Genomic DNA, 23,258 nt, shown 5'->3' on the forward strand with positions numbered 1-23,258 from the left:
CAGATCAATCAATGGTCCTAGTCATCCTGGCTGGTTATTAGAAACAGAAGTCCCTCTGGAAAAACACTCAAATGCATAAAATATCACTCAAGTGTCAATTCTATCTCTTGGTTCACTGACGTATTTAAAAGTCAAGGTAAGTGGTTTGTAGCCAGTGGACCTAAAGACAATCCTCTGCTTTTTGTAATGGAAGCAGATCTTTTCACTTACAGAATCACAGAATCAATTAGGTTGGAAAAGGCCTCTGAGGTCATCAAGTCCAATCTTTGACTTCTTTACAGCTCTTACTGTTAAGGTAGAAGCACTTGAGAAAACCTGGAATTTAGTATTTTTCCTTTTTCCATGAATGTGAGTAAATCAAAGATGATTGAAGCATTGGGCATACCTAAAATTTATCTCCAAAGTCTGAAATAACAATACTACACATTTTTATAGAAGGCATAAAGCACATACTTAAGAAATACTTAAGAAAGTAGTATTTGGCATAAATGGATCCAGTTATCATTGAAGCTTTCATGGTGAACTTCACCAAGAATTCTTTTCCTTTCCAGAAATTGTGCATCTGAAGTTGCTTGCCTGAGAAAAGGTTGATGGAGCATCAACACAGCATTTTAAGCTGATAACTTTTTTAAAATCCTCCAGGGTGTTTAGATATGCATTCCCCATCCCTACAACCATGTATTTATAAGCTGGTTTAAATTTAACTTCTTTAAATTAAGCATTGTGCATTGGATGTGTACATCTCATAGCTCAGATCAGGTGTCAGCTGTAGCTGAATGCCCAAGTACCAGCTCCCTGTGTCAACCTTTGAGCACAGCTTAAGCAGAGGTAAGAACTTTCCTGTCCTGGTGCTGATTCCCTGTCATTGTTGTTGTGGCATCACCTGTGACTGGTAGCCATGCATGCACCCTCTGAAAAGACCTTCTGCATCCCAAAACTATTCCTCTAAGAACACTCTAGCATCTTTGTTTCTGCCAAACCACAGGGATCATTCCAGAAGCTGTGTTCTGATTCCCCCTTACACCAGCAGACTGAGTTCATCACACAGGGGAAGCAGCAGAGTACCTGAACAGAGGCAGATGTCTTACACTACTGTCACTGACTTTATACCAAACCATGCCCACAATCAGCCCCCTCCTCTCTTTTTTTTTAACATATAAAAATAAATCTTGCATTGCATCCCACCTGTCTTAGCAGTTGGCCAGTGTACCATGTCCCCAACATTTTCCAGAGCCCAAAAAACATCATCTGCTTGCTTCCAGAATGTGCAAGTACCTAAAATCTGTGAGGCACTTACATAGAGCAACCCACTCACATATGTCAGCCTCTATGCACTTATCTTGGCTACTGGACTAGGTGACAGGCAGGTCTGGGGATTTTTCCAAATTCTTTTGGATGGATGAAGCTTCACACCCTGGCCATTATGACAGCTGCCTCTTCTTCACTTCCAAGTGAGGTTTGCAGTGAAGTTCAAAGAGAGATGGGAACAGTTTAAAGAAATGCTGTATTTTATGGAAATTTTACATTCCTTGAGATTGTCTGTTTTGATGGCCTAGATAAGTTGCAGAAACTGAGTTCTATGACTTTTGCTCCTAGTCTCTTGCACAAGACAGTCACTGCTTTTTCTTAAAAGCTGCATGAGTGGAATACAGGCAGATCTACAGTAGCATCCTACTGACTTTGTATCTCAGAAAGTTATAGTTACTTAATGATAAGCATTGTTTTTTAGTTAAAGAGTTATAGGAATAGTGTGGTCTTTTTCATGTGCATTAGAGAGAATATAGAAAAATTACAAGTTTCTTCAGGAAATAAAACCAGAGGGGTGTGTGTATGATGTGTGTGCAATTTCCCTCCAGTGCAGAGTATTCTAAATCTGTGTAGTATAACAAGGGGTTTGTTATTTTGGGGGGAAACAGTTGGTACAGGTCAGTGTAAGGGAAAAAATAAATCATGTTGATTGGCTTACTCCTTCCAAGAAAATTCTGAGCTATTTGTTTCTATGGGAACCTTTGAAGTCTGTAACACAAGTCCAATTTTGTGGAGTTCATAAATCCTAGTGTAGACATTCTAGTTCATTTACCAGTACCAGCAGTAAACCATATTAGCATATCATTAATTTAGTTAATTAGCTATCAGTTTGGTTTCCTTTTTTTCCTCTTCCTCTTTCATCTGTTGGCTGCATTTCAAGTCGTGGGACAGTTTATATGGCCCGGCCTGCTGGAGACAGATGGGGTTCACCTATCTTAAAGGGGAAAATTATTCATGGGATTATTTAAATCCCATGAATTTGAAGGGCTGATAGGACTTTAAACTAGGTTTGAAAGGGGAAAGGGGTAAGACCAGGCTTGCTAGAGGAGAGTCCAGGAGTGGCATGCCAATGTTGGGGGTGAAATCAACCCAACTGAAGTGTATCTACACCAATGCACACAGTATGGGTAACAAACAGGAGGAGATTGAAGGAAATCCTTTAGGCACAGAAACAGGCCATCCCTGTGTGCTGAAAGGTGAGCCAGTGGGGAAGAAAACTGGAATGGCTGAATAGGGAGCTTTCACTGGAATTCAGGGAAAAAAAGTTTATGACCTTTGGAAGAAGGGGGCAGACAACCCAGGAAGCATATAAGGATGTTGAGTTCTGCACTTGGGTCATCACAACGTCATGCAACACTACAGGTCAGGGGAGGAGTACCTGAAAAGTGGCCTAGTGTAAAAGGACCTGGGGATGCTGATCAACAGCTGGCTGAACATGAACCAGTGTGTGCCCAGGTGACCAAGAAGGCCAATGGCATGCTGGCTTGTTTCAGGAATAGTGTGACCAGTGGGATTAGGATAGTGATCATCGCTCTGTATTTGACACTGGTGAGGCCACACCATGAGTCTTGTATCCGCTTCTGGGCCTTTCACTTTGGAAAGGACATTGAGTTGCTGGAGCATGTCCAGAGAAGGGAACAGAATTTGCAATAGCAGCACAAGTCTGATGAGGAGAAACTGAGGGAGCTGGGGTTGTTTAGCCTGGAGAAATGGAGGCTCAGGGAGGAGCCACTCTCTAAAAATACCTGAATGGAGCTTGTTGTAAGGTAGGGGTCAGTCTCTTCCCAAGGACAAGAAGACAGAGCCTTAAGATACACCAGGGGATATCAGGGAGAATTTTGTTACTAAACAGGTATTTAGTCATTGGAATGAGCCACCCAAGTGCCACATGCAGCATTTACTGCATGTGGTTTGATATGGTGATATTTGGTCAAAGGTTGGACTTGATGATCTTGGAAGACTTTTATAACCTAAATTATTCTATGATTTTGTGATTCTATGATTCCAGCTGACTCTCACACAGTCCCTCATGTCTCATCCTCTATTCATCTTCTGGTTCAGATCCTCACTCACTGTTACAAACCAGTGCATCTCCAGAGTTCAGGAGAGCTGTGGTTACTTAATGTATGAGAGTACATGGACACCCTTATTAGATGTCAGGCAAGCAATGTTTTTAACAAGCTTCAAGGTTTCTCAGGCTAAGTATTACGTCCTCAGTTTACATTAATGTGACATGTATACATTTACATATATTAATAGAATTGGCATATCTGAATAAAAAGAGCAATAATGTGGGGATATTTTAGCATGTAAATTCTCTGAAGCATGGAGAATTCTATTTTGTATTAATGTGGAAGCACCTTTTTGTTGCTAACAGAAACAAATGGTAAGTAATAATAGCTATTTACAATGATTAATTGCAGTAAGAGATTGAAATATGCTACCTAGGAAATCTGTGTTAATAGTGCTTCAGCACAAACATTTTTCTTAAAGACACTATTTTCTTGGAAGCCTTCAAAGTCATATCAATGAGTTTTAGAGCGGAGGCTAGAAGCAGAGTTAGGGATTACTCTCCTACTGTCCCTCCTTTTAGGGATATCCAGTACTCCTCTTTTAGGAGGGAGTCAAAACAAATGCAGCAAAGCAGTAGTCGGGAGTGGAAGTGACAGATGCTAGTAGTGCTGGCTTTCAGGTAATGGCTGTACCACTTTGGCCATGGAAATTCCAGCTTGGCTTCTTTTTATTCAATTTAGACAATCATTAACTTATACAGCATTTAGTTGAATTTCCAATGGAGGCCCTTCTTTAATCTAACTTTATCAATGTAAATGTTTCAGACAAAGGCAGTCTACTACAGTAGACAGTCTACAATTCATGATGATTGACTTAAATTTTTGAAGTCCCTTAGTAGGGATTAATTTTTAACTAATCTCAACCCTGTGCTCTGTTTGTAGCCACAGCTGTTTCCAGTGAACAGAATCCTGTTATTATCATAGCTGTGGTTGCTGTGGCAGGAACTATCATCCTGGTCTTCATGGTGTTTGGATTCATCATCGGACGAAGGTATTGCATCTTTGATAGGCTTAAGCACATCTGGCACCACTCTTGTGAACTCCTGAGACAAAGTCGAACCCGGGATAGTAATTTACAAAACTGAAACAGAAATAATTCTTAATAAGGACAGTTTTCATTTAAATCTTGTTATTAATTATATGGTTTGTCCTCTTACTTTGGCAAGATATTTGTATCAAGATGTTCTTTTTGTCCTACGTAAATGTGCTGTAAAAGGAACCCCTAGCAGGTTCTTTACCTCTGCTCCTCAAAGTCTCTCTTTCTGTTCAGTTTTCTCACATGGAGAAGTCTGACACTTTATCTGATCAGCCTTTAAATGACTTTACATTAAAAAAAAAAGAGACACAGCAGTAAGTTTAAGAATAACCTCATGTAAAACAGTGTTCTACTTTCAAGTTCTTTAATCCTCTGTTTTATCTGTACAAGCCTTTCACCAGAAGTAGAATTTTTTCTCCAAGACCTGTCCCGACTGGTATTTGATACAAAAGTCTTTTGATTGCAACTGTTCATGATTTATTTAAAACTCTGCTGTCAATAGAATTATAGGTGAAAGTTTCAAAGGGCCTACAGCAGTTAGGTGTTCAGTGCCTGAAAATCCCAGCCTGTAGAACTGATTTTGTCAGGACTTTAGATGTGATAAGTAAATCATTATTTACTAGTAAAACTGGTATTTTCCTTTCTTTTCAGGCATTGTGGCTATAGCAAAGCAGATCAAGAAGGGGATGAAGAACTTTACTTTCATTGTAAGTGTTTTGCTTTGTTTCTCCCCTTTCAAAAATTCAAAGTTGCAATAGTGTAGACCATACTAAACCAAGATTCCATGAAAAATAATGCCATAGGAAATTCAAAACTACCGCATAAATAGCAAGTGGGAAATTAAACACTAAAAATGTGACCTACACAAAAAGAATGTAGATTAAAGTAAACATTGCTCACACAGATGGTTTTATTTCTATATATGTCTATTATATACTGTTGTTTTCATTCTGCATTCTTTGGTTTCTTTTGGTTGCTCTGAATACATGTTTCACATTGTCTTAATGATCCCTTTGAGGTGCAGTATTCAAGAAACTTTTGCCTAAGTGATTTTTTCATCTTTACCTCAGGCAAACTTCAGATTAAGAAAGTGTGAGTTATTGCATCACCCTAAAATGAAGCTGTTCTGCTCAAAAGCTGTGTTCTGCTACTGCAAATACAGTAGCACCATTAATATTTACAAAACATAATGTCCTTAAAAATAGAATATTTAATATGAAAAGAAAGGTCAGCCACTTCATTACTGTCATGTGATCTACAATCACTTGCCTAGCTAAGGATAGTACCTAAAGCCTCTCTTGTTTAAATCACGTCTACCATTTGAACTTAAACTAGAACACTGGGAAAACTCAATAAAACACATCTTTCTTGGGTTAATGACAACTGAAAATGTAAGGGGAGAGGAATGTTTTAATCTGTTTTAGAATTAGTCATTAACTCAGGAAGTGTGTTAAACTAAATTGCAAAATTATTTTGAGCAACCATAATTGAAAAAATCACAGAATTAAAATGAACATAAGTTCTGATGCAGAACAATTCCAGTCTTTCCAGTCTTCTCCCATACATTGTACATGTTATTTAGTCAGGCTATGCTGCATTTAGCCTTTGTTGTCTATCAGTAATTGCAGTTGTATCTTAAATCCATCTTTTTTTATTAATGCGATAGGGTTTGTTTTAGGCATGTTAAAATCATGAGGTATTATCTAAAAGCAATGTCACATGGAAAATTACGTAGCCACTAGTAATAAATTCTAAGCATTTTCTCAATGCATTCCTCTTTAAATGGATAGTTCTAGCCAAAGCTCCACTCAAAATCAGATCAAGGTTCTGTTTTGCCTTTCTTCCCTGAAAAAAAAAGCTGGAAATTGATCACATTTCCTAAGTTTGTGTCTGTGGCTATCTAAATTGCTTAAATGCAGTGAATGTCAAGCTGATTAGTGACATCATTGCAGCTTTAGTCAATCAATTCATAAACTGTGCCAGAACAGTGGAAAATAATAATGAGATAAGAATTATATATCATGCACTTTGCAGTGCAGCTTATTTTAAAGAATTTGTCAAAAATCTCATTTTACTTAAATGCTACTCTTCTGTGAGAGATGGATTTGAAATTTGCCTCTCATAACGCATTATAAGCTTTTCACATCTCCAGAAAAGCTACTACTGTTACTTTTAAAATACTTGTTATGTCCTTGAAGGAAAAGATGAACTATGTATTCTTGGTTGTCAGTATGTAAACAAAAGGGATATGCTAACTAAATAATTTCTTATCTCCATTGTTGGTTACATTTTTTCTTTTTTATTTCATTAAGAGTGTAAATTAACTAATTTGAAAGCTGCTACTTAATATTGATAATTGATCCAAAAATGGTGACATTTTATAAGTGTTCCTTTCCCTTATTTTACTTTCAATAAATCTAGTTATCTAGCAAATTAGCCTGATTATTGAGCATAAAGAGTCTTTCTTAAATTGTTGCACCAGATAAAGTCACTTATTGCCAAACTAGTTTTTCTTCATCTGTTGATTGTAGGTGTAGCATTTAATTCCATTTGATAGCCATGTACACAGTGAGATGGAGCCCAATGCTGTGGTCACCAGCTTGGTCACAGAGTTGTGAACACCAGTTTGGTGGCCTTTTGCTCTGTAATAGCTAGACAACATTCTTCTGCACCAGACTGGATTTTTGAAAAAGTAACTTACAACAAGCAAGTAACATTTCTGTTCTTTACTTAGAACAAAAACAAAACAAACAAACAAACAAAAAAACCCTTACAAGCAAACATTTTTTTTAAAGTAGATTTTAAAGCTTTTAAAGCATTTAATGGACCATCATATATTTCATTTCAGTTCCCTTCATCTCTCTTTGACCTCAAGTGCTACACTTGAAGATACAAGTACAATGGACGAGTTTAGTCAAGCAATTCAGATTTATATTTGGTTTCCTCCTCCCTTTTTCATCTAACAATGTCTGCAAATGCAGGCCAGCATTATTTCATGTTGCTATGCCAGGGTAGCCTTGGCCTGTCAAAATGTTTTATGACAGCTTGAACAAAGACCCGTCAGAGGCCCACTTGAGATTCACAAGGTTACTTCCAATCCAGGCCCTTTATCACAAACACAAGAGGATGTCTCCTTCTCCATCTCCTTGCTTTAAAGCACTACTACCAGAGGTCAACTTACTGCTTGATTCTCATTTTGTCCAGTCTCTTTTGGTTTTAAAAAATAAATATTTATCATTTTTTTTAAAAAGTCAGCATTCAAATTTCCAATGCAACTAAAAGAACATCCATTTAAATACATTATGTGACAGATAACAACATCTGGGCAACATTTCAAATCATTTCCCTGCCTGTAATTTCATTATATTATTGAAACAATTTCTCTAGGTTTGTTTTTATTTTTCTTATGGTTTATGGATTTAGGTCATTAATACCAGCTAAAACATAAATACACATTATTACTAAGCTGTTTTTCAGTATAGTTTCAAATTTAATATATTACATGTTAAATTCAAAGAATACAAAGCAACTGAAAATTATTTATGTTTTGTATTGACTTTTGATCCTGTTCTTGCTTATGAGTATATCAATTAACAAAAGACCATTTTTGCATTTTCCTATTGAGTTTTAATTCACTGATTTAATTAAAGCTCAAGAACATAATTCTTGTCAACAAATTTATTTCAGAAAAATTGATTGATTAATAGATTTCCAGGGTTGCTCTGCTATTATCAGGAGTTTGTACTTTGACCAGAATAGCAAAAGATAATTTACCTGAATTATCAGCAAACTAAGGAAAAAACCTGCATGCTGGCCAGAGCACTATGCTGCCTGAGCTGTACTAAGCATGGAGAAAGAAGAGCAAAAAACAAGTTGCTGAATAGTATTCACTTAGGTGCTTGAGAGGGGAGATAATTGTGCCACAGAGGCCACTTTCCCTTCCTGTGACTTTACAACTTGGCTACAGGTGTTTTTCATGTTCATATTATAGTGCAAGAAACACACTTGAGGATGTAATTTCTGAGTGCTGTGAATAGTTTTGACTACTGCCACAGTCTACAAACAATATTATATTCAGTAGATTAAGCAAATTCAAGGGGGTGGAGGAGCCTTTCAAATCCCTCTAGAGGAGAGAGATAACATAAGGAAATGCTGTTTATACATCCTGGGTGATGAGGATAAGATGTCCCTACACATAAAAAGAAACTTTCACCTCCTCTGCTGGCATTATACCCTTTCCTCACTTTGCTTTTACTCCCGCTCAACCCTTGCATTTTATTCCATTAAGTACTTTTTAATATTTATTATTTCTTTCTGTTCAAGAGGAGATGCAGATGCTAATGTTAGTCATTTTTTAGAGATGGGATTGTGTATACTTGTGTTAGCATGCTTGCAGATGATGCCTAAAACTAAGGTTGCTTCTCAGAGCGGCTCTGGCTCAGGTAGCATGGAAACAGGTTCACTCTTCCAAGGAGCACTCTGCATAATGAAATTCCTGGGCTGACTGCACAATAAATGCTTTTGCTTCATCACAGTCATGCTTTCTTACATCATTACAGTTAAATTTCCAGGCACCAAAACCTACATTGACCCTGAAACCTACGAGGACCCAAATAGAGCTGTCCATCAATTCGCCAAGGAGCTAGATGCCTCTTGTATTAAAATTGAGCGTGTGATTGGCGCAGGTAAGGCTGCCGTGGCTTCCTGATTCAACTCTTCCATTTAGCTGGGATCGAAACTCATTCATCATAATGACAGGCAAATAATTATACCTCAGGTATAGAAGAACTTTTTGAATTTGCCAGAGTGGCTAAGAGCAATGAAGCCGTACTTGCTTCTAAAATGTAAAACAAACAGGGGGAAAGCCCAACTACAACTAGAAAAAAACAAAAGAAATGAGTAAATTAAAAGTATTGCTTGACATTGAAAACTTATGGGTTTTTAATTAAGTAGCTGCTATTAAAATTGGAACTGGGGGGGAGTGGGCCAGTTGTGCTGTCTGTTATTTACTGCCAGAGTAAAGGCATTAGTAATTTGTGCAAATTCAGCTTGCTTGCCTTTTGTAAGGGGGCTTTTTGACCTCTGCATCTTTGTTCATGTGAATAAGGAAAACTGGCTGCAGCACAAAATCTCAAATAGAGAGTAAGAAGGTCTTGTTTCTGTATAACAAAATCTTCCCTAAGGCTGTTTTTTCTTCTACCATTTTTCTTTTTGATATTTTATGAATACAAAAAGTTATTGTTTAACTTCTTATGACTGATTGTAATTGCACCAGCACTACATTGCTTTTTTTTCTCTTGAGCTGTCTACCACCTACTTAAGCCATGGTGTTCATACTCTAAAAAGGCAGTTTCATTTGTTTGCATTAATAAGATACGTGACATTTTTATTGCACTACTCCATGTAGTGAAATTAAGTTTCCATGAGTAAGAAAAATATCAAATACTTTGGATTCCTGGAGGAAATGTTCTTTTGCTTTCCTGTTGTTTTATATAAGTATTAGCAGAATTCTTTTAAAATCACCCCGTTGTTTGGTACTGTAAATTACATGTTGCGGTATTATTTAAAAATGGAAGAAGAAATATCTCTAGAATAAGTTGTTTTACCTGTAAAAAAATATTTACACTTAGAATTTTAAAGTACAACACCTTTTTAAAGTAACCTCAGTCATGTTGAATCATGTCTTAATCAAGGAGTAGTACCATTGAAATGAACCACACTGCTGAGCAAATTATTCCTTCGATGAGTAAGAGCATAAGAATCCAGTCCTTGCTAACTAGTAATTTTCGTGATGCCAGAATGGCAGCATCTCTTCTAATAGATACACAATATGCAAGATTAGCATAGAAAAATTGCTGAGCTTTATCTTTTGCTTTGCGTTAAAAAGCTACCAGCATAGCAACAGTTCAGAGCACAAAGATATATTCAGTTGGATTTTGCTAATGCCTTCTGAGAAAAATGCTGAAAAACACTTGTGCTGCAGAGTATACAGTTTAAAATTAATTTCCACTGTTATGACAAATTCCAGAGTGTTAATTTCCTTGACTTGCAGATGAGTTTATTCTTGATTTTAATGTGTATAATTGATAGCAAAAACAACTAACGTGTGTCAGTAGTCAGTCTGAAGAAAGTAAATTAGGAGTTCAGTGAATCAGGAATGCAGTGGTGAAAGCATACTGTGTATCATGTTTAGCTATGGCTTTAACCTGTTGATGTAAATAGCAAACAGGAGTGAAATGAAATGTAGTCCAGGAACAACAGAAGCAAACAGACCCAAAGCAGCAGTTGAAACTCATACATCAAAAAAGAATATGGAATTTCTGCTAGTGGCAGCAACAGAAAAGCCATTTAGCAATCTCAATATGTATCAGCAATGCTGGCCACATCAACTATTGAGTAGTGCCATGTCTCTCAGACACAAACAGGGTGCAAGGATGCTTGTACTCAATTTACATGAGGGATATGTGCTTTCCTTGCCAACATTTTCATTACCATCCCACTGTGGCCACCTGTCAGAAGCCGAAGATGGTGTCCACTATGTTAAGTTGTTCATACCACACATCCTTTGTTTTAGCCTCTGCTTTGTTTACATGCTGAGCTAGTGGCTGTGTGGCTGTGCAGTATTCCCTCTCTTGTTGTCATATTTTCCAGTTTAATTTTGGGCATCATTTCAGCTGAATGTACTATTTTCTTGGGAATAAAAGTAGTTCATTGGCTAGCATCCTGGCCTGAAGTGCATAACATGCAAGTTGAAGTTTCTGGTTTGCCCAAGTGTGTGTGATCTGCCTTTGGAAATCAATCAAAATTAGATCACAGAGAGCTGGAAAGGAGTAAAGCCTTAGTGTCTCCTGTGCCAAGTATCCTAATTACCTGGCTCTGAAACATCACAGACACACAGACACACTCCTATACTCACATTTTGCTTTCAACATGGAAGGAAACAATTTTGGAAAGTACTGCTGGAGAAAATTGTTATCCTTTAGGAAGTTCTTGCAGCTAGGAGCTGTGAGTGAGGTGAGTGGTGAATTCATTAATAGCTATCCACATTGCTAATGAAGTGCAAGAGGGAGGTTAAGGCACCAGTTTAGGGGCATGAGCAGCTAGTTGTTGTGTATGTAACAGCTATACCTCATGGCATTCTTAATTCAGTGCCCAAGGATGGTTGAGGATAATATTCAGGCAGGAACACTTGCGTGGTCAGTTAGCTTAGATACAGCACAAGGTATATGGAATTCATCTGAGCTAGCCTTGGGTCAGCTAGCATAGAATGTGAGGGACAGGAATTTGATTCTATACGCAGTCATCTCTTATAAGGGTTGTGAAAAAAGCCATGCTGAGTGGAGGCTTGCTCAGACTAGTCAGTTAAAAATGGTCAAAGGCATGGTCAAAGTTCTACCCTTCTGGATGAACTGTGAAGTCAAGACCCAGGTACTGCTTTTTTCTTTCCCAAAGCTTGATTTAGGACTGATAGGTGAACATAAGTGTTCAAATAGTGATGGTGACATAAGCAAGATTTTTTGCAGCCCATCCATTAAAACACTTCAACATCTGTCTCTTCAGGCATTCAGCCCAACTGTGAGCATACTTCTCTCCACTGACAGCCAGACACCTTGCCAAGTGTGCATGTCCACTTCAGTCCTGATCTCACAAAGTTTCTCACAAAAGGATTCTCTAATAAAATTCTTTGTGTAGGTCTAGTTCAATCATTTTTTTCAGCACTCATTCTAAAACATGTCTTAGATGTGTGTGTAGATGTGTGTGTCTTCACACCTGTGTATACGTAACAGCTTAAATGTTAAGACACTCCACAGGTATGCAGGAGAGAAATTTCTGACTTGATTTGATTTGGGGGAGGGACTTGGAACCATACCTCTCAAACATCAGACAAGTTTGTGAAGTACCAGATTATTAAATATTTTTGTGGTTAATCTTTCTTTGTAAAGAAACATCGCCTTTTATTCAGTAACATCTGTTACTACCCTCTTCTTCTATGTATACAAGGAGAATTTTCTTCCTGTCTGCAGAGCTGGAGATCTCACTTTTGTTCTCTGCTGACACAGGTGTGAGACAAAGAACAATGCTTAAATCTTTCATAATCTCTTTAGTGAGGTAGATATATTGCCACTCAGCTCTACATCGCACATGCTTCCATCCTCTCTCCTGATGGAGTCCAATTACTTCTCTTCCAGATTTGGTTGGGGTTTTTTTTGGGGTTTTTTTTTTTTTTTTTTTTTTTTTTTTTTTTTTGTGTTCTTGCTGGCTGTTTGGTCTTTTTTATCATAGGCTTATTCAAGTTCCAGTTGTCTGTTAGTTTAGAACCTTTAACAAACTTGCAGTATTTGCTTGTGTTTGTTTAATGTAACAAAATTGTTATAAGTCACACCTTTCATTTCATAATCTGTAAAGTAAATTATGCTGCTTGAAGGCAATAATGTAGTGCTTCATTTAACACCATAAGGATGCTAAATTAAAAACAGCTCTGCAAGATCTGCCTTTTGAAAGAAAAAAAGTCCATTGAAACCAAAGATAGCAAGGAAACCATGTAGAGCAGAGTGACATTTTTACTTAGGAATGGTATCACTGTTTCAATAATAGTGTTTTCTTATGAAAATCACTTCATTGTTTATGTTTTTGAAAAAATGCAAGCAATTATTAAAAAGTCTCTTAAAATATTCAAATAATAGTCCTGTCAGTTGGCTTAACTGAAATGTTTATTCTGTAGGGGTCAGCAATTCATTTAAGGCACATGCCGAAGTAATCCATTTCAAATATGAACACATTAAATTTAAACACACACTTAGGTGGCTATTTGAATCAAGGCCTAAAAAAAAATACTGGTATTTAGAGTAATTCAGCATTGATCTACTTCATTTTAGGAGAGTTTGGTGAAGTGTGCAGTGGGCGTCTAAAGCTTCCTGGCAAGAGAGACGTTGCAGTAGCCATAAAAACTCTGAAAGTTGGCTACACTGAAAAGCAGAGGAGAGATTTTCTGTGTGAAGCAAGCATCATGGGGCAGTTTGACCATCCCAATGTGGTTCACCTGGAAGGAGTTGTTACCAGAGGTAAGCAGCAGCTCAGTCTGTCAGTCAAATAACAACACGATGGCAGAAATTGCTCTGCCTTATTCATGGTCAAATATTCAAATTATAAACAGACTGCACACTCCTAATGGATTTTCTCCTGATGCGTAACTAACTAAAACAATACTTACTTTATGCTACAACCTGAGGAAAAAAATTTAGATGCACGCATGATTAAAAGATGAAGTACTTTGAAACATATTATTTTTCTAGTTTCATTTGGCCTCAAAGACCATGCAGAGAGATAAGGTTTCTCATGTCTTTTCCTATAATCTGAAGTGTCATTATTCCAGAGTCCTGTTCACACAGCAGGAGTTCGGAGAACACACTGACTTTTGGATTTGTATGGTTCGATTTTATGAATCATGACCACTTTCCATGCAGATATTTAAGAAATTAGAGCTCTGTAACAGTGCTGGAGGGCTCAGAAATGTTCAGTGTCTGGATGATTCAGTCCTTCAAAGGAATAGCATTTGTTTTATCAAAAAAAGGCACTCCATTTGTTTTTGCTGTTCTCAAATATCTGTCTTCTTTTCTTTCAGGGAAACCAGTCATGATTGTAATAGAATACATGGAGAATGGGGCCTTAGATGCATTTCTTAGGGTGAGTACCAAAATGAAAACTTATATTAATATATTTAAAGTGACATATATTGTATATTGACACTTTAAAAAATATGTCTTATACCTGTGCGCATATATATATATATATATATATATATGCACAGGTATAAGACATATTTATATGTACAGATGCACATATAATTAAATACAATTAAAATATTAACTATATTTATATTATTTTTATTATATTTAATTAAGTATAATTAAAATGTTTTTCAGGTTGAAATGGAGTTTTGACAAATAGTAGCAAGTTCTCTATGTTGTTTCAGAAAAACCAGATCAGGAATGAGAAGATAAGACAGGATCATGTGGGGACATTCTGGAATTTGTGATTTAGAGTGGCATAGACATAGTGGATTTTATTATAGCCACCAGTTGAAATTAAAACCACTGATACCTGAAGTCCAATCTTCGGCCTTTTGGGAGCAGAATTTTACTGTGTCAGCATGATGGAAATTAGCATTAAAGAATCCCTAAATGAATTATGATTCTGTTTAAGAGACAAAGAAAGAAAACATAAATGTGAATTCAGAACAATTTAGTGGTTTTTAAGTATGTTCTGAACTCACCAGTTCTGACTCCTTTCCAGGCATGCATATCAGTATAAGATGATATGTAAACACTCTATAGAAAACAGATATTTTTTTTTTTAATAAACTGCAAGCTGTGAATGAAAGTTATCAGTAGCTAGGGTTACAAAAATGAGATAGTTCTTATTTTCTTGATACAATAATTATTCTGAGAGATGAACATCATAGAAGCAAGCTATAACATTAGCAAATCTTCATTAGCTGATCTCTCCTGGAAGTGACTTGCCATGAGTTAGGGAGAAAGACACAGTGGTTAGCAAGTATTGTTACTATTAGTACTTTAATTACTCACACATTTCTTAACTGGATGCACTGCTTTATCTCAGAAGAAAGTGTGCTTGAGGTGAGTTTCTTTGCCACAGAAGGAGTAAATAAGTAGAAAACTAAAGTCATAAAACTAATTCTTGTTTCTCTTCTCAGCTATACTAACAAGAATTGCTGCTCCTTTCTTCCCTCCAGAAACATGATGGGCAATTTACTGTCATTCAGCTAGTGGGGATGTTGAGAGGAATTGCTGCTGGAATGAGATATTTGGCCGATATGGGATATGTACACAGGGATCTTGCAGCACGCAATATTCTTGTCAACAGCAACCTTGTTTGTAAAGTATCAGACTTTGGCCTTTCCAGAGTTATAGAAGATGATCCAGAGGCTGTCTACACTACAACCGTAAGATAAACCAAGGGGTTTTAATAGTTTTGAGATATGGTTATTTAGAAGAAGTGTATCTTCTGGAGGGTATAGATAAGACAAATACATTAATTGATGGGGGGTTTAGCCAGTCAAAAGGAAGAGTCTGTGCAGAAACCTGTCTCTAATTAGGAGATAATATTTTTGTAAGAATATACATTTTTATTTGACAAAGTTCTAAATATTTTGTGTGGTATCTTCTTTACTCCATTTCTCATGATTTTCTGATTGAACAAATAAGGAAGTTTTATCCATAAAAATTTTAAATGTCTAATTTACTATGAGTCAATTAAAATATTTGTAAGCTGTTACTATTTTAGAGGCTAGATTTTATCTCACCAAAGGGTTGACTAGCTGGAGGCTAGTCTGTGACAAAGCTCAACTCCTATATTTTCCCTTGCTTTTGGGTGGGACGCTTTTCTTAAATATGCATTCATCAGGCACACTGTGCTCTTTATTCTTTTGTTGAGCTAGCTCCACTTTCCCACCCATGGGGCCTCCCTGTACCTGTTTTCCCATGCTGAGGGAAGGAGGGGCCCCTGGAATCTGCTCCGACAGGCACAGGGATCCAGGAAACCACACCGGCATTCACAGCTGTCACTCCTGCCGTTGGGGTCTAAGTGGGATCCGGGTTTAAAAATGTCAGACCAAGATTTCGGAGGAGCAATATGACAAGTCAGCGGGATTTATATGGACAGGTTGGGATTCCCCTCACCTAGCTTCAGACAGCCAGGAATTAAATGGCTAGTGTAAATCAGACATCTAAGCAGTGCTTTAAAATCAGTGGAGGGATAACCACTTCCACAGAAATTCATCAACATATGTTTTATAAGTATCTAAGTATCTATGTTCCAAGTGTTTTAAGATACTAAGTTTCCTAAGACACCTTTGAAAATTCTGAAATCGGTCCACCATAGCACATCATGTAAGTGCTTCTCTTGATGTTGATGAAAATAATTGTAAACTCATTATATGGAAGATGACATAAAAATCCCATGGGTGAGAAAGAGAAATTTCTTTTTTTTTTCTTTTTTGTTCATAGGGTGGAAAAATTCCAGTGAGATGGACAGCTCCAGAGGCCATTCAGTACCGCAAATTTACCTCAGCCAGTGATGTGTGGAGTTACGGAATAGTTATGTGGGAAGTAATGTCTTATGGAGAACGGCCTTACTGGGACATGTCAAATCAAGATGTAGGTTTGTCTGTTTGTGACTCTGTGTGTGTGTTAGTAAAACATAAATTACATCTTGTATACACATACATATGTATTTCACTATAAGTGCTTAAAATATTGGTTTAGAAATAAGACTTATCTAAGTACTGTGTGGTTGTCACAAAATTAAAAAGTTACAGAGCTATCACTTTTTACCAAAGTCAAAATCCTTTTTTTTGCCACATGGATATTGTAGGTTTCTGTCCTAAGTATCAATTAAAACTGGAACATCAAAAATAGTAATATGGGGTCTTCGCTTTACTGCGCTTAATGGAAAGAATTAATTTTTTAATTTAATTTTTTTTCAATAAAAAATAATTCTGAGGTTTTTGACCTTAGAGCAATGATTAATCATTTGAAAAAAGTTGTTAAAAGTCTGAGTGGCAGCTAATGACCTACTTTGGCTTTTTCAGATTAATTATGCTGATTTAAAAGTACCCTTGTTAGCATAAAATATGATCCAGAGCAACAGGTCATCAGTAATAGAACAGATGGGTGTTAATCTTGACTTCTGACAGGAGTATCTATTAATATAGAAATTACACAGGAAAAAGCCATACAGGTGTCAAAGATGTCAGAAAGAGTCTCATTTAAAGTTCTTCAGGTGGGAGCTTGAGTGGTTTTTTTAATTGTTATTTTAATTTTTGATTGAATGATCAACATCAAAGTTGAAAAAAAAGATAAAAGTGTAGATGATGAGTCAGTTTGGCACAGTGCAAAGTTGTTAATATTTGACAGGTCTCAGTGTCAAAGATTTCATGGACTGTCAAAATATGGGCAAACAAGTCCTTGGGGCAGAGAAAAAGAAATATTTACATTCCCCAGACACCCAGTAGAGTTTCATTTCTTTTGACACCTTCCTTCTGTACTAGATTCAAACATAAAAGAAGTCTGACAGGAATATAAGATGCCTCAAAGGCAAACCTTACCTATCTTACAGGGAACAATAAGGAAAAAAAATTTAAATAGAGGAGAAATTTTGATATCTTTATGCTCTTATTAGATTTTGAAAAGTATTCCTTCTATTGAAAACTTCATGTAAAGCACAAGTGAGTCTCTTTCAAAAAATAGCTACTTGCCACTTTTTACAGTTTTATCCCTTTTTAGCATCTTTCATTATAATCTTCAATACCACATAGTTAAAAGATGCATCATTTGCTTGGTGAAATAATTCCAAATATTCTTGTATGTTGTGATCTTTAGGCATGTGTTCTCCCATACCATATACACATCCTACCAATCCCTAGATATTTGAGGATGCAAAAATTTAGAGTCATCTAATGATTTGTTATTTATTCTCCTTCAAAGTCTCTAGTTGGAGTATTTAACGGTAATGAAAAATTCCAAATGTGTTCTTCTAATTTTGCACTTAGCTTTATATTTTAGGTGTGACATTTTGCCTAAAAGTGGATGTGGGTGTAGTCATAGAGCAGATCTCGTAAATAACAGGCCTCCCTGACTTTGGATCTTTAGATAGCCTTTATTTAATCCTCCCCTTCCTCCTTTAAGTCATTGCTTTAGACTGATGGAGGATACATATTTGTATTGTGAACTCTTTTCAAGCAAAACCTTCCTTTTAGCAATGATCTGGGGCTAGGGTGCACCAAAAGAACTCTCATCCTACAAAGTCCCTGCAGAGGCACAGCAGACTGAGCACAGATGATAGACAGAGGTCCCAATTTCCCTGAGCAGTGGGCTCACCTCAGCTTAATCCTTGCTAGTAACAGTAGCCCTCAAACCCCCATTCCCCTATTAGACTGCTGATGTTCTTGCTCCCATTTTGTTTCTGACCTCAGTGCACATTAGTTCTTCAGAAAAGGGCAATGTTATACTTCTGGATTTCTTACCATTATTATAATCATTAACCTGTATTAATGTTGTATGACCACAGTCATAGTTACAACATTACATTGTCCAGTTACCCATATTTAATACTTCATTGTTGGCATCTAGTATATAATGTAACAAGACCCAGTCCTCTTCTATATTGCTTTAAATCCTCAGATCGCCTGCTTATGGTAAAAGCATAGTCTTAAGAGTATTCCCTTTTACTCTTTTTGCAGCAAAAGCAGAATTTCAAAAACAAATTGTGCGAAGTGTGGATAATATAAATCAATTCTATTAATGAGAACTCCAGCTGTTTTCTCTTTGTAGGTTTGCTTATTAAAAAAAAATATAATCTATTTAATTTTCTTTGAGTACTGATGTTTTGACCCCCATTCCTCCTTTCTTAGCAGAGTGGACAGTTGTCGTACTTTACTTATCAATATTTTAGAATATTTTTTCAATGTTTTGGACATTCATAGCAATTCTATTCATCTCTAGCTGACTCATTATTTCATACCTGGTTTCACCCTTCTAGCTCAGAATACACATCAGGAATCTGAGTCTGAAGTATCACCAAAGCTTCAAAAACATCATCTTGATTCCCACTTCTCTTCAGGTTTCCATGCAATTTGTAGTTAATAGGGAACAATCCTGTTCTGATCCCTTCATTCATGCTTTCACTCTCCCTTACATTCTTGGATAGAGTCTTATGTAAATAGTTTGCCAGGTCAAAGGGTATTAGATATTTTGGTGGTCGCATGGTTGCTGCTGGCACCTACTTTTTAATTTCTCATTGGTGATCTGTGTTTTGTGACCTCTTAAGCAACTACTTCATTTGTAATAAATCACATGTAGCATGCTCAAAGTGTTTAATACCTTTTGCCATTTAGAGGGCCAGAAATTTCTGCATTAATTTTCACAGCACAGCAATTGTCCTGTACACACTGTAGATCATTTTTCACTTTCATTCCACTACTACTTCTAAGCATAAGGAGCTGTTCTTTTCTTTTTCTCTTAATATAGCTCTAAAGGATCTTAGATTTTACTTTTAATGTTTTCTTTACTGTATAGCTCTGTTCTTCCAATTTCCCTGTTCTTCTGCAGAAAACCTCTCTCCACACCCTCTCTGACAGACAACTTCAACATTTGTAAAAGGTCACTGCACTCATTCTTCAAGGTGTGGATGTTTCTGCAGGAATTGAATATTTCTCAGTCATTTTTGAGCTGTAGGACAGTACTGTCATTCTAAATGTTCAGAGAGAAAGCTGAGGCCTAGGGAGATGAGGCAACTTCCCTGAGGTCAGAAGGACATTCTGTGACACAGAACTGCAGTCACTGCCTTACCACTGGGCTATGCCTTCTCTTTTCATAAAATTTCTTTTATGCAAAAGGTTTTGATACAAAACCTGGCTGGATTTCAGCCAGCGTTTTGAAGGTCATTCTGTATTGTCTGCAGTTCTGTCTGCTTTACAGCCCATTACTTCTGTGTTTTCTCACACAACCTACAGAATATTTTCTTTATAAGGTAATTATTTTTACTAAAACCTGGATATTCACCAACTTTGTTTAACATACTAGATCTACATCCCAGAACTACATCTAGAAGAGCTTCTGATCTTGCTTTCTATACAAAATGAGGGAGAAGGCAGTCCTATGCACTCCCCTTCAGGAGCAAGCACCCTTCCTTAGCAATTCTAATGCTGCTGTGTCAGTCAATGTCAGTATACTTGAAATCCCCCATGAACAGTGTTTTAGCCCTTTTTCACTAGCTTTTCTTATCTGCCTTGCTTCCTGATGTGCTTTTTTATTCTGCCCTCAAGGTTTACAGCAGTTTGCTGTGATTTTACTTTATCCTTTTTTATTTTTTACTTAAATCCAAATGGACTTGGCTAAGGAAGTCAACGGGTGGGTGTAATTCTTGGTTCAGACATTTATGCTGTCCTTTGATCATATCATCATCTAGCAGCATCTCTTATTAAATCTAACTTTCTGTGATATATTAAAATAGCATTTACCCAGGTCTTTCTCTCTCACACGACATAGTTATGCTGCTTTATCATTAATATAACATGGCTAGACATAAAATATAACTTTTTTTCCTAGCACTTTCTATCTGCTAAACATTTTTCTTGGATATTTTTATAATACCTTCAGGCTTCTTGTATTTTATATGTGCATGCAAAGATATCCATCCATTTAAAAGTCAGTTGCTTCTACCACACACTCTTTCATAAAAACCTTGGGGCTAGTAATAATGCTTTCTGAAATAACTCAATTTATCAATCTATCTGCTTCTTCCTCTGTGAATTTAATTGTTGTTTCGTGCTACTCACTTGTCTAGGTAATATATCGATGTTCTGCACATATAGAACAATATTCTTAATAAGCCCAAAAATGAAGCTGGGAAAATTATTTGAAAACCTGAAGGCTAGTGTCAAAACAACAGACTCGCATTTCTGCAAAACCAATGGCAAATTTTAGTTTATTCTTATTTTATTTTATTTTACTTTATTTTATTTTTTCTTAGATGTTTGAACTGGGTAGCAACACATATTCTTTAAATTACTGTTGATGAAAAACGATTAACTATTTTGGCTACTAGGTTATAAAAGCAATTGAAGAAGGCTATCGTTTGCCAGCGCCCATGGATTGCCCAGCAGGACTGCACCAGCTGATGCTGGATTGTTGGCAGAAGGAACGCGGTGAAAGGCCAAAGTTTGAACAGATAGTTGGCATTCTGGACAAAATGATTAGAAATCCAAACAGCTTGAAAACCCCACTGGGAACCTGTAGCAGGTAAGAAAAGCTTTAGTGTGTGTTCTTATGATGGTGCACATGGCTGGGCTCTGGATGTTCTGCTTGGTGGCTGGTTCCAGTTCACACTTATTTCATCTGTCTTTCAGTTCTTCCTTCTTTCTGTTCCCTGTTCTTCTCTTCCCTCATTTGCCCTTCTATATACCATGTTAAATAAAGCCAAAAACAGACTTCCTTGGAAAAAAAAAACTACCAAAATGAAGTAAATATCGCAGAACTAACACATTTCTCAGTAAACTACTGCCTGCTCATCACTCTTTCTGCACTCTCACCACTAGTCTGTGTTTTCCTTGTTTCTTAAAATCATAAAGTCTGGAGGGCAAGGATCATTGCCTATTGTATGTTTATATGATGCATCCCTTGCCCGAGGAACTGCTACAGTAGAAATAGTAATTAACAATACTCATGCTTGGCCAATGTACCTTGACATGCTACACTCTAGATTTTATCTTTCATTTTCTGCCTTTAACTCCTTTCAGTGATTGCATCTCATTGTATTTCATGATGTAGTTTTTAATGGCTTCTTCATAAATTTCAGGTGAATTATTTAATCATGGTAATCTTTTGATCTGCTAGGTAGACCACTGTACTAGGGAATCAACTGGCCTGTGTTCTGCTCCTGATTCTTCTACTGACTGATTTGCTGTGTGACCTTAAGACTTTGTGTCTCTGCTCTTCCCTTGTCTTTGTTTTGTCCCATCCAATTTAAAAATGGGAGTAGCTACTACTATGTTTTCTAAGATGCCTAAAAGAATAGCATCTTTATTTTACTCAGCAACATAGAGACAGCTGCTGTCATGCTAGGTAATAAGGTTGATTTTATATTGGTAACGTTAGTCCATTAGGCTGATTTTGCTCACTCTGACCTTTCATCTTTTATGTGAATAAGCTTAGGAAGTACATATTGTGAGCTACAGAGCAGTCAAGAGCTATTCACAGAATAATCTAAACTGTGTATAAAGGCCTATTACTTTCTACTCTTGACATTTTTAATACCCAAAACTTATTTGACTCTCACCTTGCTAAATACTCCCTGATGTTTTACTCTCTTTGGAAACAACTTACTTTCCTTTTTCCTTCTCCATAGACCAATTAGCCCTCTTCTGGACCAGAACACTCCCGATTTTACCACTTTCTGCTCCGTAGGCGAATGGTTACAAGCTATTAAGATGGAAAGATATAAGGATAATTTCACAGCAGCAGGCTACAACTCTCTTGAATCAGTTGCCAGGATGACTATTGAGTAAGTTAGTACTGGGCATGTTTCACTTGCATTTAGGGAATTTCTAGGTACAATACTACATAATGTTCAACTCCAAAACTTTACTCTTGAGTACAAACATTGTACTTGGGGTCAAGCCAGCCATTTTAGCAGCTGATGATGTTGTATTAAAGCATCTCATGAAAGGGCAAATACCCTGCTACCTCTGTGTGGCATCACTTTTTTCCCTGCTTTTCAGACCAATTGAAATAACGTGAAGGGACTAGAATTTGAGGGAGAACATGACCCCTTCCAAAGTATGTATAGCAAAACAACCACTTTGCCTCCACCACCTAATTGGTACCTTTTTCCCAATGTGCTCTGGGAAGATGTGGAATTTTCTTCTAATTGGCTGAGGGCTGTCTGTGTCCTGCAGGACAGGACTTTGCATCAGGATAAGTCTGTAGAAGCAAAATAATTTTCTGAAGGCAGACATGGCCTGTATCAGTACTGTCATCTTAAAACAGGTCTTCTTGGCACCCTGCAAACAACTTTTTTGTCCTGGTGCTTGCCGAACACATGTAGTTCCTCTTAGAGAGCAGTGGGTTTCTAAAAAAGTTTCTAAGCCAATATTCTCAAGATTTCAACCCTATTCTTATCTGCCTGGTGTCACCAGGGGTTTCAGCCTATAGCTTGGGAACTGTCATCAGAGTCCACAAGCTTCTAGCATTAGTAGGGGCAGAGCTGAAACTGCTGTTCCTCATTCATTTGCATGATGGGTATGTGTCAATATGCAAAGGCAT

At 37.0% G+C, this 23,258-nt stretch overlaps 1 protein-coding gene across 5 annotated transcripts in view; it reads left to right on the forward strand.

The window, feature by feature from the left end:
* Nucleotides 1-23,258, forward strand: part of EPHA7 (EPH receptor A7) — a 169,633-nt gene that overhangs the window by 123,676 nt on the left and 22,699 nt on the right. For 2 of the 5 annotated variants that reach the window (XM_021545314.2, XM_021545328.3), the window contains exons 8-16: nucleotides 4,263-4,371; nucleotides 5,068-5,123; nucleotides 8,976-9,101; nucleotides 13,293-13,478; nucleotides 14,039-14,100; nucleotides 15,170-15,379; nucleotides 16,443-16,592; nucleotides 21,043-21,236; nucleotides 22,342-22,497. In XM_021545314.2, the coding sequence (XP_021400989.1) occupies nucleotides 4,263-4,371; nucleotides 5,068-5,123; nucleotides 8,976-9,101; nucleotides 13,293-13,478; nucleotides 14,039-14,100; nucleotides 15,170-15,379; nucleotides 16,443-16,592; nucleotides 21,043-21,236; nucleotides 22,342-22,497 (1,249 nt within the window). The remainder of the gene's footprint in view (nucleotides 1-4,262; nucleotides 4,372-5,067; nucleotides 5,124-8,975; nucleotides 9,102-13,292; nucleotides 13,479-14,038; nucleotides 14,101-15,169; nucleotides 15,380-16,442; nucleotides 16,593-21,042; nucleotides 21,237-22,341; nucleotides 22,498-23,258) is intronic. The other 3 variants (XM_021545324.2, XM_021545337.3, XM_021545348.2) reach the window with 2 other exon arrangements.

This window comes from Lonchura striata, chromosome 3 (assembly GCF_046129695.1).
Source record: "Lonchura striata isolate bLonStr1 chromosome 3, bLonStr1.mat, whole genome shotgun sequence".
Classification (NCBI taxonomy): domain Eukaryota; kingdom Metazoa; phylum Chordata; class Aves; order Passeriformes; family Estrildidae; genus Lonchura; species Lonchura striata.